Source organism: Gadus chalcogrammus, chromosome 3, assembly GCF_026213295.1.
Source record: "Gadus chalcogrammus isolate NIFS_2021 chromosome 3, NIFS_Gcha_1.0, whole genome shotgun sequence".
NCBI classification, from domain to species: Eukaryota; Metazoa; Chordata; class Actinopteri; order Gadiformes; family Gadidae; genus Gadus; species Gadus chalcogrammus.
Genome location: NC_079414.1, coordinates 18,592,835 through 18,611,584, shown reverse-complemented (window position 1 = coordinate 18,611,584; position 18,750 = coordinate 18,592,835). Strand labels below are relative to the sequence as shown.

The 18,750-nt window shown below is 44.8% G+C and overlaps 1 protein-coding gene across 1 annotated transcript; it reads left to right on the top strand.

Annotated features, from left to right (window-relative positions):
* On the top strand, nt 1–9,490 carry LOC130379574 (cytochrome P450 4V2-like). The gene is made up of 11 exons (XM_056586506.1): nt 1–317; nt 1,090–1,202; nt 1,382–1,467; nt 2,758–2,948; nt 3,183–3,252; nt 3,457–3,583; nt 3,943–4,122; nt 6,306–6,408; nt 7,905–8,039; nt 8,421–8,600; nt 9,055–9,490. The coding sequence occupies exons 1-11, from the start codon at nt 125–127 to the stop codon at nt 9,213–9,215; spliced, it is 1,539 nt and encodes a 512-aa protein (XP_056442481.1). The 5' UTR covers nt 1–124; the 3' UTR covers nt 9,216–9,490.
* Nucleotides 9,491–18,750: the final 9,260 nt, after the last annotated feature.

Below are 18,750 nucleotides of genomic sequence, written 5' to 3'. Positions count from 1 at the left end.
AAACGGAATAGATAACAGCATACTGGGAAAGCGTCCTTCCTGACACGCAGTTCGGAGTGGTACTTTTAGTTGTAATCGCTTTGTTTCATATCTATTTCCCCTCAGACATGCTTTGAGTGTGAATATGGCATTTTTGCTCAATGATCTTTCAGCGTCTGTAGTCGCAACCAGTGTTTTTGTGGCTATCCTGAGCTACTTAACCTACCGCCTGCTCACAGGACACCTTCTCCAGTTTTATCAGCTGAGGAGTATTCCAGAGTTCGCAACCTCGTACCCCTTCATTGGACACGCGCTGATTCTAAAAAGAAATGCTGGAGGTGAGGAACCAGAGACTCTCACTGAAATTAGAAACTCAATGGAGTAAAGAGGCTAGCAGAGTGCAGAGGGGTTTAGGCAAGGGGTGTATGACCTTCATCTGCCCAAGCAGGACCCCTCGTTGGATAGATAAACAGCAAGGATCCCCTGGATGATAAAACAAATGCACTTTAGGGTAGCAGGTGTTGAATCCCAGCCAAAAGGTTATGCGAGCCAAATGTAGGCTGCCTTGAGCAAGACGTCTAACTTGTACCAGCAGTCTAATGATATGTGTATCATATACTCTTTTCAGTTTTGACTTGAATATGTGGTACTGTTCAGCAATTTATGGAGTAGTGGGACAGAACCCCCACCACTCTGCCTTGACACGCTCTTATTATCCCCATGTTGACTGTGTGGTAAAGCTGTTCATTTGGGGAGCTACAACTGAGGTCACAGGTTATTACCTATAAAGCATTACCTATGCTAATCACTCATTCACATTCAGCATGTTGGGTACGGTTTGTTGGCATTGCATTAAATGGGAATCAAAATAGTACCTCTGCAGGTCGCCCTGGCTTGTGTTGGCTATGGTTATGGACTGGTAGAAGTTGTGGACATTTGTGTTCTGACGGCCAGCCAATAACATACTGCGATCCACAAAGTTTACCGTATAGGCATCCTGGAGCAATATACTATAACCCCCCTGAATGCCAGGGACGTGTGTTCTCAAGGTGCATCACTTTGAACACTCACAGACAGTTTCTGTTCGATATGTTTGAATGTATTTTCCAGATTTCTTCAGCCAAATTGTTGAGGCGACAGAAGAGTTCCGTAGCAGTCCACTGTTGAAAATATGGGTCGGACCGGTCCCCATGCTGATGCTCTACCACCCGGAAACGGTTGAGGTACATTCACATCGTTTCTGTTCTGAAATCACAGTACAGTGAGACATAAAGTCTACAATATTGTCTTCTCTATATTGTTTTTGTTTTTTATGCATGGGATTCGGTACTGTAATTCTTTGTAAAACCAATAATCAGATTTTAATTATTTCATTTCTTTTAATTATTGTACATGGATTTAGGCTCTTCTGAACAACTCAGTTCACATTGACAAGGGCCACTTATACACCTTTCTTCACCCATGGCTGGGCACAGGTTTACTTACAAGGTATGTACAGTGACAAACACATGAATACTTTATACTTATACTACTGTCAAAATGCTGTACCATTCTGAATGCTATCACATTAAACAAACAATACAGTCAACCACAGCGGCCCTGCATTAAGAGACACAAAATCAAATGAATCACAAAAAGAAACATAGATTACATCATTTTTTCAATACGTCTTACATACTTTATTACACATGGTGAATCAAATCACTAGCACTGTGTGCTAGTGATGTTGTTCTAAATGTCAGTTGCGTGTAATATCCTCTACTATTGTAGAGCTTGCTTTCAATTACTTTAATTATCTTGTGCTTAACCACCACCATGGCCTCCCTGAACTTGTACAACATGCTCAGAATCCATGCTATTGCAATTGAGTTTATTGAGTCCATTGTAGGCTGCATTCTGACCTGTGTGGCATACAGCGCACCCCTTGATATTTTCCCCGCTTCCAGATATGCAGATTTGTAATCTTTTTCATCAGGTCACATCGTTATTCTGTAATGTGACCTCATTTAATTAGCTAATTATTCTTCACAAGATAATTTAGATATTCGTTTGTTTCCTTTTCCAGTTGGATATTTCTCTAATTATTACTACCATATCTCTGTGCTTTTCCAACCCAAAAACAAATCCCCAAAATTTATCCCGGGGATTACATGGACAGATTAAGCTTGTTGTTGTATGTAGCACTGCCTAAAGTGCCATGCTGAATATATTGATGTGGTGGGATTAACTCCCCCATGAGGTGGTTAGAGGTATTGTCCAACCTCATAGCTCAGATTTACGTTACAGTAAATATGGCTTTTTCAGTACACAACAATGTTGTGTCGTCACACATGATAACAATTTCATGAATAATCTGACATGGTATGCGTGTCATTTGTTTTTCATAGTTTGCTATACACCTTTCACAACTGTACTTTTGCAGAGCAATGCAGACAATATACTGTATTTGTAGCATGTTTGCTGCTACAAGTCACCTGGGTTGCTGCCCCACTCAACCTAGGTGGCTTTTACTGGGCTCCCCCTGAACAAGGTCACAGTGTGGTGATGGTGAACCCTTTTATTGTAGAGTTGGAAGACAGTGGTAGAGGAAGATGTTGATCCAATGACCATGCTGCCATTTAGGAGATCTCCCCGAGTGTGTGTGGGGATGGCTGGTTTAACCTGTTGTACATTGATAGCTCGTTTTTGCAGCCTCACCCAGCCCCAGAGACCAAAAGGTCAGGGTAGGTTTCACAAAATAATTTCCAAATGGCCAAATGGCTCCCCTTTTCTGTACAGCACCGGGCCTAAGTGGCGCCAGCGAAGAAAGATGCTGACTCCTACCTTCCACTTCTCCATCCTGTTGGAGTTCCTGGAGGTGATGAACGAGCAGGCTGACATCCTGGTGGAGAAGCTTGGCAGGGAGGTGGGGGAGGGCCCCTTTGACTGCTTCCAAACCATTACCCTGTGTGCGCTGGACATCATCTGTGGTGAGGAGGACAGTTTAAGACTGTCCCTGGCCTGTCAATTATAGTGCCCTGGTGGTCCAAGTAGAACGTTTTTATTGTCGTTGTATAATAATAGTGCTTGAACTGTGTGTGTGTGTGTGTGTGTGTGTGTGTGTGTGTGTGTGTGTGTGTGTGTGTGTGTGTGTGTGTGTGTGTGTGTGTGTGTGTGTGTGTGTGTGTGTGTGTGTGTGATATTTTGAATCGAATGTCTTTCAGAGACTGCAATGGGGAAGAAAATGTATGCCCAAAGTAATTCAGAATCCAATTATGTCCAGAGTGTGTACAAGTGAGTCACACACACACACACACACACACACACACACACACACACACACACACACACACACACACACACACACACACACACACACACACACACACACACACACACACACACACACACACACACACACACACAAAGGCCTCACATTGATGCATTTGAAGCCTTTCATGACGTTTCTCATGACGTTTTTCACTCTCACTTTCCAAGGATGAGTGACATCATCCTTCGGAGGCAGAAGGAGCCCTGGTTCTGGTGGGACGTCAGCTACAACCTTTTCGGCGAGGGGCTGGAGCACAACCGGAGACTAAAGACCCTCCATGAAGTCACCTCCAATGTGAGTGCTATCTCCACTGTTAATACAGTGTTAGAGGAGGAAAGAATAAATAGAAGAAGCTGTATCTGGTATTGGGGACACTCCAACATCCAAGACTTCCAACGAGTCATTTGATAGCCAACAGCCTAAGGAGGCTCATATGATTTGATCATGTGGGTCCGGTAATTTAGTTTTGAAGAATAAATCATGTGTTCAACCCCTCCCTACCAACCCACAACCCTGATCTCATCCCACACCTATTATCCAAGACAGACTGGAGGGTGGAAAAGAGTCAAGCGTGAAAAAGGGGTTTATTGAGGATGGGCACGCCTCTGTGTCTCTCTTTCTCCCTCCCTCCTACTCTCTCTCTCTCCCCCCAGGTGATTCATGAGAGGGCGAACCAACTCCGTTTGGAGGAGGAGGACTCTGACGGTGTTCCGGAGAACGGGACCAGGAAGAGGCGGGCCTTCCTGGACATGCTCCTGAAGACGGTGGATGAGGGAGGGAACAAGCTGACCCACAGGGATATCCAGGAGGAGGTGGACACCTTCATGTTCGAGGTGAGGAGTCTCTAGGACCGACCTGGGTGTGGGTGCATGTGTGGGTTTGTGTATTTGTTTAGGGGTAAGCATGTGTGTGTGCCCAAGTGTATGTGTGATTATGTGCTTCTTTGCTGGGCTGTGTGTGTGTGTGTGTGTGTGTGTGTGTGTGTGTGTGTGTGTGTGTGTGTGTGTGTGTGTGTGTGTGTGTGTGTGTGTGTGTGTGTGTGTGTGTGTGTGACTGGCTGTGTGCGTGTGTGTGTGTGTGTGTGTGTGTGTGTGTGTGTGTGTGTGTGTGTGTGTGTGTGTGTGTGTGTGTGTGTGTGTGTGTGTGTGTGTGTGACTGGCTGTGTGCGTGTGCGAGTGTGTGTATGTGCACACATATGTATGTTTGTCAAGCTAGTTGTGCCTCTGGTCTGTTCCATCTGGGCCGGCCCTCAGAAACCGTAGGCGTACACCGGATGGAATATCCCTGGTGAGGTGGTGCAGTCAGCAGCAGCCACCGCCCAACACTGGACTGTGGTAAGCCACCCCAAAGACCCAGCCTGTCTGAGTCGGGAGGCGTTTGGATCCAATGGCAGAGGAGATCCCAAAGGGGTTTCTGGAACCATCCATCTGCTGTCGTCTGACAACGTCTCGCCAATGGGCAGACAGGGCTTGTTGAGAGAGTGAAGTCTACGTTTTGCAAATCTCTCTCCCTGAAATGCACGTTCTCTTTCGCAAGTCTTGGCCCCTTATCACGTCATTTATCCAAATCCTGTGGCGTGGACGAGTCACAAAGCAGCAGGTATGGATACGCATGAGGCTGTAGACGCACACCTGCACCCACCAAAAGTCAAGCTCTCTGTTGGTAACTGGAACTTGCCCAGTTTGACGGACACTTCTTGATCAAAAATACATTAGAGACGCACCGCCCTCATGGGCTGAGATGAGGTAGCTGGATTCACTGTGGCTATTGCTGTCCTTATTGAGACCTGGCTAGCCAATACTGGAAAGGAGCAGATGAGGAAAAGACGAAAAGAAATGCCCGGGGGGCCTATACAAAAATCAAGGCCAAATACAGGTGTCCAGACAAGTTCATCTGTACAATGCGAAAACTCTGCAATGGCTTGTTGAGTTCGTAAAATGGAGTGATACAAGGGGGTCATAGTGCCAATGCTCTTCAGCAGGGTGATGTCTCCCGTGTTGCCAGACACACTCAAAGCAACAACACTGGGTTATGCCTCGTCTATGGTTTTGATGGCGGGCTTTCAATCTGCAGAGGATACAAGCCAAAACAGGAAGTCACTATTCGATAACGTTTGTTTGCTGATCTGTGCTCTGGCTGCTAGATTAAATGAAGAACTACAGGACAGGACAGTATGAGCCCTTATCCTCAGGCCTTTGGCTTAAGAATCAGCACAAAGAAGACCAAGGTCCTGTACAAACCTGCTACTAGGAAGCCCTACACTACACTGAGCCCACTAGATTTGTGAACGACCAAAAGCTTTCAGCCTTTAAAAAGTTAACTTGCATTTGCAGTACTTTGTCTTGTGCTGTGCACTTAGATGATGCAGTTAACATCTGGATGACCAAGACCGGTGCATCTGGCGTGGCATCAAAGAGTTTCAAATGAACGATTAATGAACGATTAACACAGCTGTTCATTTTATGAGTCTGACACTTTTTCTGAACTATCCCTTGCTCTATCTGTTGCTCCAGCTAATCTACCCCTCTAAGAAGGATTGTTCCTTTTATTTTGTTATGTTTAGAAATGGCTTTGAGGGGGCTTCAGCAAAGAGAAACATGTGTGAACTATCAATATGGTGTCACAAGGTTATTTAACCACAATCAAAACACAGACAGATGTATTTGTATGCCAATCATACTGCCTTCACCATGTCATTCTTTTAGCTGTGATTAAGTCATCTGTGTTATGAAGGAACTGGTATGGGTTAGGCATCTCGCTCAAGGATGCCTACAAGTTAGGCTTTGGACTTTGGGGATTGAAGCCAGTACCTTTCGGTTGGGTGTGGACCACCCCTAGCCGATACACTACCCTTTAGCGGACGCTTTTATCCAAAGCGGCTTAATGATCTCAGAAGTCGTGCAGGCTTGGGGGTCAGGGCGTCTTGCTCACCGATGCCTGGGGGACATTTCATGGGAAATCACCTCACACCTCTCTTGCTTTCCTCTAATATTGTGTTTTCCTTTCGTCCCCCAAGGGCCATGACACGACCGCCGCCGCAATGAACTGGACCGTGCACCTGCTGGGTTCACACCCAGAGGTGCAGAGGAAGGTACATCGGGAGATCGACGAGGTTTTCGGTAAAAAAATGATTTTAAAATAAACATAATGGCTCCTCTCACCTTCTCACTTTCATGACATCACCTGTTTCCATGATCCACGGGGCCCCCTCCTCTTACTCATCGCTGAAGAGATCCGTTTCCTCTCAGTGGAGAGAGAGAGAGAGAGGATCAGAGCTAGAGAAGATTGAGGTAGAGGTTTATGTGTAAATAGGCACCCAGGAAATGTGTGCCAAAACAAACAGAGTGTTTGTTTAGTTCGGGCCGTGTGGAGGTTGTTCCACGCTCTAGCTCCAGAATGTAAAAAAGATTAGCCTGTGGCAAGAGCAGGTGCGATGCAAACATTCCCCACCACCTCTGGTTCTGCCCTTGCACCTTGGAACGTTATAAGATGAATATGAATGAGGCGTAACCTGCCCCACAATAATCTTGTAGGCCAGAGCTGCATTCCCAGCATTCACGTCAATTCCAGGATTCGTTTGTGCACTACACAGCACATCTCTTATTATGTTTACGCTTGCGTAAATTTCAGGCATATTAGTGTAGAAATGTTAACCTTGTGAGGCAATCCTGATCTCACAAGTTCCCATTCTGTTCCTCTCTGAAGATCAGTCTGGCCTCGAGCCTGTTAAAAGCCTCTCCCAAGATTAAAACTGATAAGAATGCTGCAGTCTGCTGAATCCAAATAAACAAGAGCAGAACCAAAATAAATTGTAAAAATTGACAGAGCCATCAAAACTGTTTTTATCCGAAACTGACTGAATAACAATGTTAAAGATTTGCATAAATTTGAACACTTCTCGGAAGGGAAGATGTTTTTTTTTTTACTTCCAACCGGATTTGACAAGGGCAAAGATAGCAACTAAATTAATCAGATTAACTTAGTGAATGAATCTGATTGGCTCGAGTTTATAGCACAATATTCTGATGCGCCTAAATGTGGAAATGAATTGCTGCTGAGGCCACGGCCAGACTGAAATCCATTGCAAAGGGCATACTTGAATATCAGGATGATCTCACAAGGCCATACAAGCCCTGTGAGATTATCAGAAAATATGGATCCTCTGGCTTGGACCCGCTGCCCACCTAGTAATATGACACATACTTGGTAACAGGCAAACCGCTTTTCATCTTGAAAACAAGATGGGTTCATCTCAAGGGTTTACTCCGAATAAAGAAATTTGAAGAAAGAAATAATATTATTGTAGCGGGGTTCACTCTGCATTGTGTATTTTAATCAAAGACACTTCGACGACCGGGTAGAGGATGGCCTATTCATTATCACCAGCCTTGCATCTTCTTCTCATTCAAAGTCAGCAAAACAGAGAGAGCGCAAACTAACACGTTCCCGAATTTCTGTTAGTTTGGCCAATCTGCTCCTTCAAAATAAGAGACCCCTGCATATCTAGTAATATAACTTTAAACAAGGGTATCTGCTTCCAACCTAGAGCAACAGCATCATACTGCTACAATATGAATCACCGGTAATGGGCTTGACACTTTGCACCTCTGCTCAGGCAGGTCCAAACGATCCATTACCATGGAGGACCTGAAGGAGCTCAAGTACCTGGACTGCGTCATCAAGGAGTCCCTGCGGATCTTCCCCTCAGTGCCCTTATTCGCCCGGACACTCTGTGACGACATCGTCATTAGTAAGTATAAAACACAAAAGCTCTGAAGTTCTTCGGGGGGGGGCCAGATGATGTGTTAGTGGTGCATGTGTTCAACTCCCAGGTGGAAAGGACAGGGTGTGAAGGGCTTGTATTTTCATGGTTGAATTAACTTATTGTGAGTTGCTTTGAATAAACGTGTCAGCGAAATGAATGAAATGGGATGTCATTTAATTATAATACTGTCCTGTGTTAATGCTGTAACACCCACGTTTCCCATCTAGGATTAATAAAGTGCCTCTTCACTTCATCATCAATAACTATGTAGTAATTTGATATTAAATAAACACGTGGCACGATCTATCACAACTGGCGGCCATTTTGAGCGTGACCCCAATCTTCCAACTGTGTCTCTGCCTGCAGACGGCTTCAAGGTGCCCAAAGGAGCCAACGCCATCGTCCTGTCCTACGCCCTCCACCGGGACCCCCGCTACTTCCCCAACCCCGAGGAATTCCAGCCAGAGCGCTTCCTGCCAGAGAACTCCGTCGGCAGACCCCCATACGCATACATACCCTTCTCTGCTGGCCTTCGGAACTGCATCGGTAAGGCCGGAAGGAGTCGCCGGGGTTATATGGAGGATTGGTTTCAATCTGCTGGACAGTGTGGTGGACGTCGTAAATGGTGCTGCCTTTGATGTAGCTAGTTCGATCCCAGGCTCCTCCTAGCTGAGTATTGAGGTGTCGCTGAGCAAGACGCCTCACCCTGACTGCTCCTGACGAGCTGGCTGTCACCCTGAGTGGTTGACTCCGCCGTCGGTGGGTGAATGTGTGAATGAATGGTTGTAAGACACTTTGGATAAAAGCGGCAGCTAAATCCCCTGAATGGAAATGGAAATGTAGCGACATGAGTTTGTAACGACACTCAAACTTAAAATAACTCTTCCTGAGAAGGGGTACGAATAGAAAAGGAACACGTCATGAGTGAGTCGTGAAAATGTTTGTGTGTTTGTTAAAAATCTGGTTTGAATCGTTGTTCTTCTTTTGTATCCGTGCGCAGGCCAGCGTTTCGCCATGATGGAGGAGAAAGTGGTTCTGGCGTCCATCTTGCGCTCCTTCAACATCGAGGCGTGTCAGAAACGGGAGGAGCTCCGACCCTTCGCAGATCTAATCCTGCGGCCATCGAACGGCATCCTCATCAAGCTGGAGAGGAGGGAGTAGATCTCTGGTGGTCCCATGCTGTTCCTCTGGGAGCTGCCAGAAGCTTGTTCCCCCCTCCCGATGAGGAGAAACCTCTCACCTCGACTAAGACAGAGGAGCTGCATCTTGATTAAGCAGCAATACTTTTAGTTTGAGGTTGAATTTGAATAATTAATGCAATTTTCTGTGGCCACAATTGTAAGAGGGCTGCTTTGAATAACACATTTGATGTGAAAAAATGTGTACTCAATAAAGTATATCCAGTAATCAAAAAATGTCACTCAACATTTACGTTTGGAGAGTGAGCCTACTGACTAAGTCTTTTTCAGGGTTTTGCCTCGACTTTCACCCACACATTGTGCACTTGTGAATCCAACGCTACACACAAATACAGTTTGTCAGGGACTCTCACGTGATTGTGTTTTGGAGGGCACCCCCACCCAATCGTGGGTACACAGAATTACAGGTGTGTACCCACACCTGTAATTCGCTTTTGCCATTTTTAAGAGTTACACCACACCTTACACAATCTGCTCAACAAACCTACGCTACTATCTTTGGACTGGACTAACTAGAATCTCTCTCTCTCTCTCTCTCTCTCTCTCTCTCTCTCTCTCTCTCTCTCTCTCTCTCTCTCTCTCTCTCTCTCTCTCTCTCTCTCTCTCTCTCTCTCTCTCTCTCTCTCTCTCTCTCTCTCTCAAGGTCATGCAATCATGGGCTCCTTTGAAGTGGGGGCGCACCAAATCTCACAGCTAAATTATCTGTAAAAATCACAGGTCACGTTCCCATATCCCTGTCTGATTGGAAAGGTTTCCACCAGCTCGCTACAAAGTCATACTCCAGTCTGTATTATTTGTTGCTTCTTTTTTTTATGCATTTTTCGACATGCATTAAGGAGACAGTAAGCACGATTTGAGAGTTGTGGAGAGAGCCCGCAGAAATGAGCGGAAAAGAGCAAGAATTTGAATCAGAAAAAGATTGTCACCTTGTTCTCTGCTCCCCCCCTCTCCATCATTTGGAATTGTTGCATTCATGCACCGTGATTGACCCGACCTGGGAGCAGTCTGAAATCTAAATTGGCTCAGACACATCCACACCTTGCAGAGTACACTATTCAGTCAGGCTGGAACCCTCTTCTCCCAGTAAATGTTCTCTCCAGTGGAAAAAGTTATTTTGTACTTGAAACAAGAGAGTCCAGTCATTTTACTATGGGGGGTATGAGCCGTTGGCATAAGCTTGGACTTGGAGAATCTGCAACAAGCTGCCTCTACAACTAAAACAACAAAAAAGACGTTGGTCCCTAGCTGCTGGGACTTGGAATAATAACATAGATAGAAAAATATAGAAACCATACAACTTTTCTTTGTTTCAGATCATGAAGCACATGAGTGCATTGGATAGTATTGGTGATACTAAGGGCACATACAAGGATAATACAAGTATTACTATTATATTTTTTTATTTATCCTGCATTTTATATATTTGATGTTTAATATAGAAAATAGGTCACATTGTGAAAGATAGTAGGCATTTCATTTATGTATAACAATTCAATCTTTTTCTCTCTCTCTCTCTCTCTCTCTCTCTCTCTCTCTCTCTCTCTCTCTCTCTCTCTCTCTCTCTCTCTCTCTCTCTCTCTCTCTCTCTCTCTCTCTCTCTCTCTCTCTCTCTCTCTCTCTCTCTCTCTCTCTCGTCAGGTAATGGTGAGTGTTTAGAAGGGTTTAAAAAGCAACAGAAGAAAATGGAAATCTGCCCCTTATGACATCACAGGTGGGCGTGTCCACCTAGATGTGTGACGGATAGGTGAGTAACGTTTGCTACAGTCCACTGGGTAGGCTGGTAGACTGATCTATCCAGCACACATCTAGGTGGACACGCCCACCTGTGATGTCATAAGGGGCAGATTTCCAAAACGGCTTGTAGCGGCTAATCACACCACACCTGGTGGCATGCCATAGGACCTTTAATGGTTAACTACCAAATATTAATCAATATGTAAGAATAGGACAGAAAAACGAAAAAAGCCATGTTGTGAGAAAATAAGATTTCTGAGTGGATGAGGGCCAAATCCAGGAGAGAGTCACCGGCAGCCAACAAGAGATGAAGAGAAATGGATTAGTATCTGTCTAGAAAACAATGCTAAGATTGGCTGTGGAATAATTTTATATCAATCAATAACAAGTCAAGTGCTGCTGTTAATGAGTGGTATATTTCTGTTTATTTTGTATAGTATAGTATCTGTCTTTTTTCTTTTTGGACAATAACGGTCTGGATGATCAAACGGTCTGGATGATCAAACGATCTTAACTGTCTCTCCTGGCTTCTGTCTCTCTGATACAATTTGTCGAAGCACTTCTTTGGCCAAGAGCCAAAGAAGCACTTTGCGATAACGGTTCTATGTTGCGCAATAAAGAGCATTTTTCTTTATGATAAGACGGTTGTAAAGATTAAGAACCTTCACAGTTATTTTGTCCACAAATTCCCTTCTTACCTACTTTTGGTCAAAAGTGCTATACTGGCCCATTTTTACATTTGTAGCATGGGAGCTAAGTAACCCTAAAGCTCTTTAGCAGAATCAGTAACAGGGATTTTGACAACTGTATTGGTAAATGAAGTTTTAGGGAAGCCAGGAGAGATTCGATCAACCAGATCTGCACTTGCTCTTTAAGTGCATCCGCACCTCAAGAACAATAGGACAAAACAGCTCCTGGATGGGGGAACCTCAATGTACAACCACAGCACTGGAAATTGAAGCACACACTGTTTGTTTCTCCAATTCGCAATCAGTGGTTGTTTAGAGGGAATTCCTCAATGCTCACATGTCCAATCAGCCACCCGCCCACTCTCTCTCTCCTCTTCCAGGCAGTGAAACAATTCAATTGATTCACATTACTCCTTATTTAATGCCCCCCATCCTCTCAAGCCTCACAAGGCCCTCCCCTCAGGAAGGGGTCTTCAAGGAGCTGCAAGCGAGGAAGTGGTTCCCACGCTGCAATGTTTCAAGTGCTAATCCAGCTCAGTGCCGTCTACGTGCTAGGAGGGATTTCGTAGGGGGGTTGGATGTTTGTATGTTTATACAAGTGTCTGTATTTGTATGCATGTGTGGATTAGTGCATGTCTATGTGTAGATATGGGAATGTGTGCATGTGTTTGTGTCCGTCTGCGTGAGTGTGTGTGTGTATGTGTGTGTGGATGTATGTGCCCCTCTCGCTGTGTAGACTGTGTTCTGAAATGATCACACTGCTTACAGCAAAGCCACTATCTTCGCACAGCATGGTAACTGTTGGCCTGCATGAGCAGTGGCACGAAACACAATCAAAACTTGTGGTTTTGTTTTTGGCCACTACCTCAGAGAGCTGCTAGTCCGGGTGGATAGCATGCGCTTACCTCGGTGGGACAAAACACAGTTAAAGCTATGGGAGTTGCCAGACTCTCGTTTGGAATATAATGCATGACTACGACTCACCAACTGCCCACTTTCGCATTTACATCTGGGCATAGACGATGTCAACAAGTAATCTGGGGTCTTAACGCACCTGTAAAATCCCCTAATAATAAGCTAATTCAACTTTTTGAATATGCCACCACAACAGTGACAACCATTATTGCATTATTAAAAATCTCTTGCGTCATTAAGAAAGATTAGCATACATTAGTAATATTAGTAATGAGATCCCAGACACACTTCCTAATGAGAAAAGGACCATGCCTCGTAACTGTCTCCCCTTGACCTGTGTGACCTCAAGCGATGACATTTTCTATCTCCTTTGTGTGTGTGCGTGACTGTGTGCATGTCGGGTTCGGTCTCTTATAATTGGTAAGCTACGCTCTTGCTCCTATGTGGTCTGTATGATATATAAATAGATACACGTCTTTTTTATGTATCATTTTTGATGTTCCAGGTTGTCCCAGCAGCTATGGCCCAAAGCCTTAATTGGTTGTGGTTTTTTTGTAGAGGCATCTTGTTGCAGATCCTCCAAATCCAATTCCAAGGCGATACCAGTGCCTCATGCCCCCCTCTAGTCCAACTTGGAGCACAATGTACAAACGACTCTCTTGTTTCAAGTACAAAATAAGTGTTTCCACTGGAGAGGATGTTCAGGGTAGTGTATCATTGGTTGAAGCCAAGCAGAGCATGCTAGGCGCTGCTGACTCTGCTCATCGCCACTATGCTGACACCCAGGGTGTGAGCACAGCACCCCAATCAGCAAGGTGCAACATCCACTCGGCTTCCCCCCACCTTAGTGCATTGTGGTGTGTGTGTGTGTGTGTGTGTGTGTGTGTGTGTGTGTGTGTGTGTGTGTGTGTGTGTGTGTGTGTGTGTGTGTGTCCGCTCACATGCCGAGGTCAGTGACGTCTCTAAGTCACATCTTCTCCTCAAAGTGGGTGTCAGCAACCCAGGGCCCACATGGAGGACACATGAGCTGAGACATCAGGGTTTTTTATTCATGCACTAGGGCAATGTGGTTTGTGGGTCAATTCTGTGAGTACCTTAATCCAGCGTCTACTGTAAGCCTTGTTAATATGTGCGACGCGTGACTTTGTGATTCGCCGACGCAGCATTTACATCGATATGCCTAAAGGTGTCCACTTATTTTAAATGGTATCCATTAAAGTTCCACTCAACTATTTAATGCTCTTTTTTAATGAATAGGTTAACAAAGGAACAAGAAATAAAGGCTCTAAGTCTATATTTAAATGTCAGCCGCAAATTTGTGGTCATTGAGTGACATAGTTGTCTTCTATTTCATATTTCGTTGGATTAAACCTATATTTTACCAGGTAAGTTCCATTGAGATCAAAAGATCCCTTTTGCAAGGGAGCTCGGGTCCAGATAGCAACAATGTCGTTTTCAGACAACGTACAACAAATGTAAAAGTACATAAAACAAAACATATGCTAGTGGTTCACAGAACCATATGGCCAACAGACTGCTTGAGACAGGTCTAGCTAGTGAAGCAATTACAAAGTCCAATTGAGTTTGCGTCCGAACCCTTCAAGACAAGCTGCATCTGTTTGCAGTTGGTTTCAGGCTGCAGAGGCGGAAAAAAAAGACCTGATAGGCAAAATTCAGTGAGAACCCTAGGGACAGATAGAGAGAGTGTCGTTTGAGCAACATCAATAATTGCCAGTCCTTGGTGAGATATACCCACAGATGTAAAGAGAGAGCAGGAGGATGGACTTATAAATAAATGTGCCGATGAGTGAGTCTGTGCAAGGCCAATGATGGCCACTGTCCTCTGGCATAATAGGGTGCAATGGTGTGAGCTGTGACAAACCTCAGAGCGTGTGTCTAAGCAAAGCTGTCTCTTCGGTCACCATATCCTCTTTTTGTCCAACTGTTTACCTATAGCTTGCCCCTGGAACATGTTCTCCTTATTTTTAGCACTGGCTTTGTGATTCAGCCCAGCCAACTGAACTGGCTAAAGTCCCTGCCTAGATTCTAAGCACATCTCATGGTTCCAGGCCTCTGGCACTCAAGAAAGTATGGATCTACTTCAGACAGGGGTGTCGGGAGTGTGCATGCGTGTGTGGTTGCATCTGCCTTCCCACTTCCTTCGGCGTGTGAGTTAGTCAGATGTGTGTTGCATGTGCATGTGCATGCGTGGGTGGGTGTTCGGTGTGCACGCAAGAAATGTGTGCTTCTGCATTGTGTGCCCGCACAAGGGCATTTGTGTTGTGCATGTCTGACTATGTGCGTGTCTGACTATGTGCACAAGAAAAAAAGTGTGTGGGCAGGTGTCTGTGTGCAGGTGCATGGTGGTGTGTGTGTGTGTGTGCGTGTGGATGCGTGCATGTGTTTGTGTGTGTGCCAAAGGGCATACGTGCTTGTATGTGCGTGAGTTCGAGAACACGTGTATTGTGCATGCACGTGTATTGTGCATGCATGTGGATAATTGGAAGCCCGCGTGGGACACAGATCAGACAGAATGGGGCTTCATTTGTTATCGCTGTGGTTCCCCAGCCACAGTGGTCTTATCATCAAAAGGGAGGAGTGGCTCATTAACTCAGTGTTAACATTACAACATTAGGAGACACCTCCTTGACCTAATCACTTATAGGGCTTGTACATGGCGATGTCACATGAAAACGACCGCCCCCATTTTGGAAGCATTGGAGCGTAACATTTGGAATGTTAATTATAATGCTAGTAATAATGTATTTTTGGTAATTGTTTTGTAATTAATCTGGGAAATTATTTGTCATTAGCGGGAGACTGTTTGAAATTGCTGCAGCATTTTCCATTTTTCATTGGCCTAGTGCATTTTAGTGCTGTCAATCGATTAAAAAAAATAACAAATTAATCGCACAATTTGCTGTGATTTAAGCTAATAATGGATATTTAAATGTAAAATTATGGAATTATTGTAGAATCAACACAAAGGAAGTATTTAAATTCAAATACTGTATGTTCCTCCCAGGGCCGTCGATAAGGGGTGAAAGGTGATGACGATTCAGGGGGCCCACAGCCCAGGGGGGGCCCACAAAAAAAAAAAAAAAAAAAAAAAAATTTTTTATTCTAAATTATTATTATATCACCAGCCCATAGTACTTCCATAGTACACCACCCCCCCCCGTCAACAATTGCTTTCCCCGGTCAACAATGTGCTCCTTCCACCCCCCCCCCCCCCGTCAACAATTCAGCGCAGGGGGGCCCATCAGTAAATCTTGTCTAGGGGCCCCGGAATTGTAGCAACGGCCCTGGTTCCTCCTCCCTGCCTGCTCGCCTTCATACACAGTGTGTATTCCTGACACAATGGTTTCTCTTGAGGGTAGATGTGAGGTGTCTCCCGATGCAATTTGAATGATATCTCAATCCATCGTCTTCTACTATGCTAATAGGTTGGCAGTTTCTAGCTATCCAGTTTAGCCAAAGCATAAGTTACCTTCTCTAAGCCTTCGGGGGGGGGGGTGATAATTGCAATCTGAGCTCTCGACGAGGGATGAATGAAGGTCAGGGTTGAGATGGAGGTGGCAGAGCTGGTGGCTTCACCTAATAAGCAGTCCCACATGCCTGGATCTCATGGAGGAGGGGGAGGGGGGAGGAGGAAGGGGTGGAGGTCTGGAATCACATGGCTGCAGAGCTCAGATTAAGGGAGGGATCATGGTTTAGATCTGGGGACATCATGTGGCACACTGGCATCTGGGAGTTCTGTGTTAAAGTCATGTGACTTGAGTCTTAACAGATGTACCCCCCTTACTAATTGATAAGCCTCACACTCAGTCACGTACACTGTTGAAGCACTTTGATTTCACAGGAGTTAAAAGCCTTTCCTGAGGAAGTAATGGAAGGAGTGCTAATACTTCCACGTTATGTAGCATGAGGATACGGCTAGGCATGACGTATAGATTATATATTCAAACTGTTGGTGTATGCATTACTCTTTTGATATTATTTACTTATGTCAATTGGTTGATATTTGTAATCCAATTATTATTTCCCATGCAATTAATTTGAATCGAATTGACAATTTCTTGAAGCCGAAGCAATGATAACCTTTTTTAAATCAATAATAACAAAAGTCAATGTGTGAATAAAAGGTTGTAAGTCGCTCTGGATAAAAGCATCTGCTAAATGCCTGAACATTTTCGTGATATTTTTTGTGTGAAATTATTGAATTCCTTAGAAAGTAGCCGTGTAACGAGCCTGTAGCACCATGTCATTTGGTGATAAAGACCAGTTGTCTGTAAATGATCACTTCCATTACAGCTGTTATGACCTGAATATATATGAATCGTCTTGTAACAATAGCTCTGTTGCAATATCTCTTATTGATGCCTCCATATAGAATCATTGAAAAACACACAAGCACACACACACATAATTTGTTAGGTAACCATAATGATTCTTCGTTGTTGGATGTTTGTTTGTTATGCATTGCATCCTCTCAACCAATCGGGGGGGACTGTTCTACCTGTCATCACTAGAGTTCCCGCAGCAGCCCCTGCTCCAGAGACACATTTCATAGTTAGCAGTAGTCTTTAAAAAAAGCCCCTTTCAAACTTCTTTCATCGAGGCCAGGGATGAAACTGCTATAAGAAGAATCACCGCACATTCCGTACATTCTTGTTATTTTCCCCCACCTGGGATTCATGAAGCTTTTCCTATGTGATTTTAATCCATGCAGAGGACACAACACATACAGCACTACCTGCTGAAGGCAGTCTGATGAGGTTTCAGCTGTCTAAACATGACGTAACATACTTATTTCATGCTGTCACTTTTCCAAACCCACACCCCCACCCACCACCCTTGTGCTTGCTCTAAAGATCCCATGGCATGAAAAATTCACTTTATGAGGTTTTCTAACATTAATATGAGTTCCCATAGCCTGACTATGGTCCCCCAGTAGCTAGAAATGGAGTTAGGTGTAAAAACAAGCACTAGGTAGGTATCCTGCTCTGTCTTTGATAAAAAACAAAGCTCAGACGCGCCAATTTGGAATTTTTCCCCGTATGTCGTCATACAGGGAAATGTTAACTCCCCTTCTCTGTTTTGCCCGCCCAGAGAATTTGGCACACCAATGAGACGATGAGCTACAACTGTTGTACACTTCTTTGTTATTTAGATAACCATTCCGCTTTTGGTGTTACGGCGCATAACACGTCAGGTTCTCTGACGTCTCTGGTATTTCCACGAGACTCGTCTCGTTGTGGATTCTCAACCAGTCAGCCATGGTTGAGAAGGAATTGGGGGGAAAGGAATTTTGGCTTTGACTCCCTGAAGTACATGAACCGCAAGGCACCACCGCCACGAGGCACGCTGCCCGCTTCCGAGGCGGTGGTGCCTCATCAGCGGGCAGGAGGGCTCCGGCGGGAGACAATCGCTTTCTCCTCCATGTCTCGTTTCAGTCTACTTCAAATTGATGTGGAAGTGGGAGAACCAGCGACGTCGAAGAACCCGACGCAGTCGTTTGAGATTCATAATATCTTCTGGAGGCGCACACAGCTTTTGGCCGTGATAATATATATTATATGATATAGATATCTATGTATGATATGATATTATTGAGATATAGAGCTCCAGGAGTCCCGCCAGAGCACCCGGATTGTAGAATATTTACAGAACATGGCCAAAGGCTGCGTGCGCCTCGCCATTGCGATACATCCACTGTAAACAGAGCGCATGGTACTGTGGCTGCAAGCTGCTCAGGGCCAGACCCCCACCCTCCTCCTTGACCCGCCTCTCTCTTCATCATTTGCATTAAAGCTATAGACACTGAAACGGTGCATTTTGGGAAAGCTCAATGTGCGACTGGCTTCGTAGTGGCTGTAATTCTGCACCACGGCTGAATTTCGGGAACGTGTTCAAACACTGTGTGACAGCTCCACTGATACCTATGTTAAAGCATCCATAAAGTGGCATGTCATGGGAACTTTAAAATGAAGTAATGGCCGAATTGGATTAGTTGCTAAAGGTAAGTATGGCACCACAGTTGGCATGGCATTGTATTTGGGGGTAGGATGACATAACCCTGACCCTAACCCTAAACATTACCAAGAGCATAATCATAACCAAAATCCTACAACACGCCTTTACAATGAGCCTAAACTA

Bases quoted from the DNA above. Each gene is read 5' to 3' on its own strand.
- LOC130379574 (XM_056586506.1), top strand. From the start codon at position 125: ATGGCATTTTTGCTCAATGATCTTTCAGCGTCTGTAGTCGCAACCAGT. The intron at 318-1,089 runs GTGAGGAACCAG...TGTATTTTCCAG, and splicing joins TCTAAAAAGAAATGCTGGAG to ATTTCTTCAGCCAAATTGTT. The intron at 3,253-3,456 runs GTGAGTCACACA...TCACTTTCCAAG, and splicing joins TATGTCCAGAGTGTGTACAA to GATGAGTGACATCATCCTTC.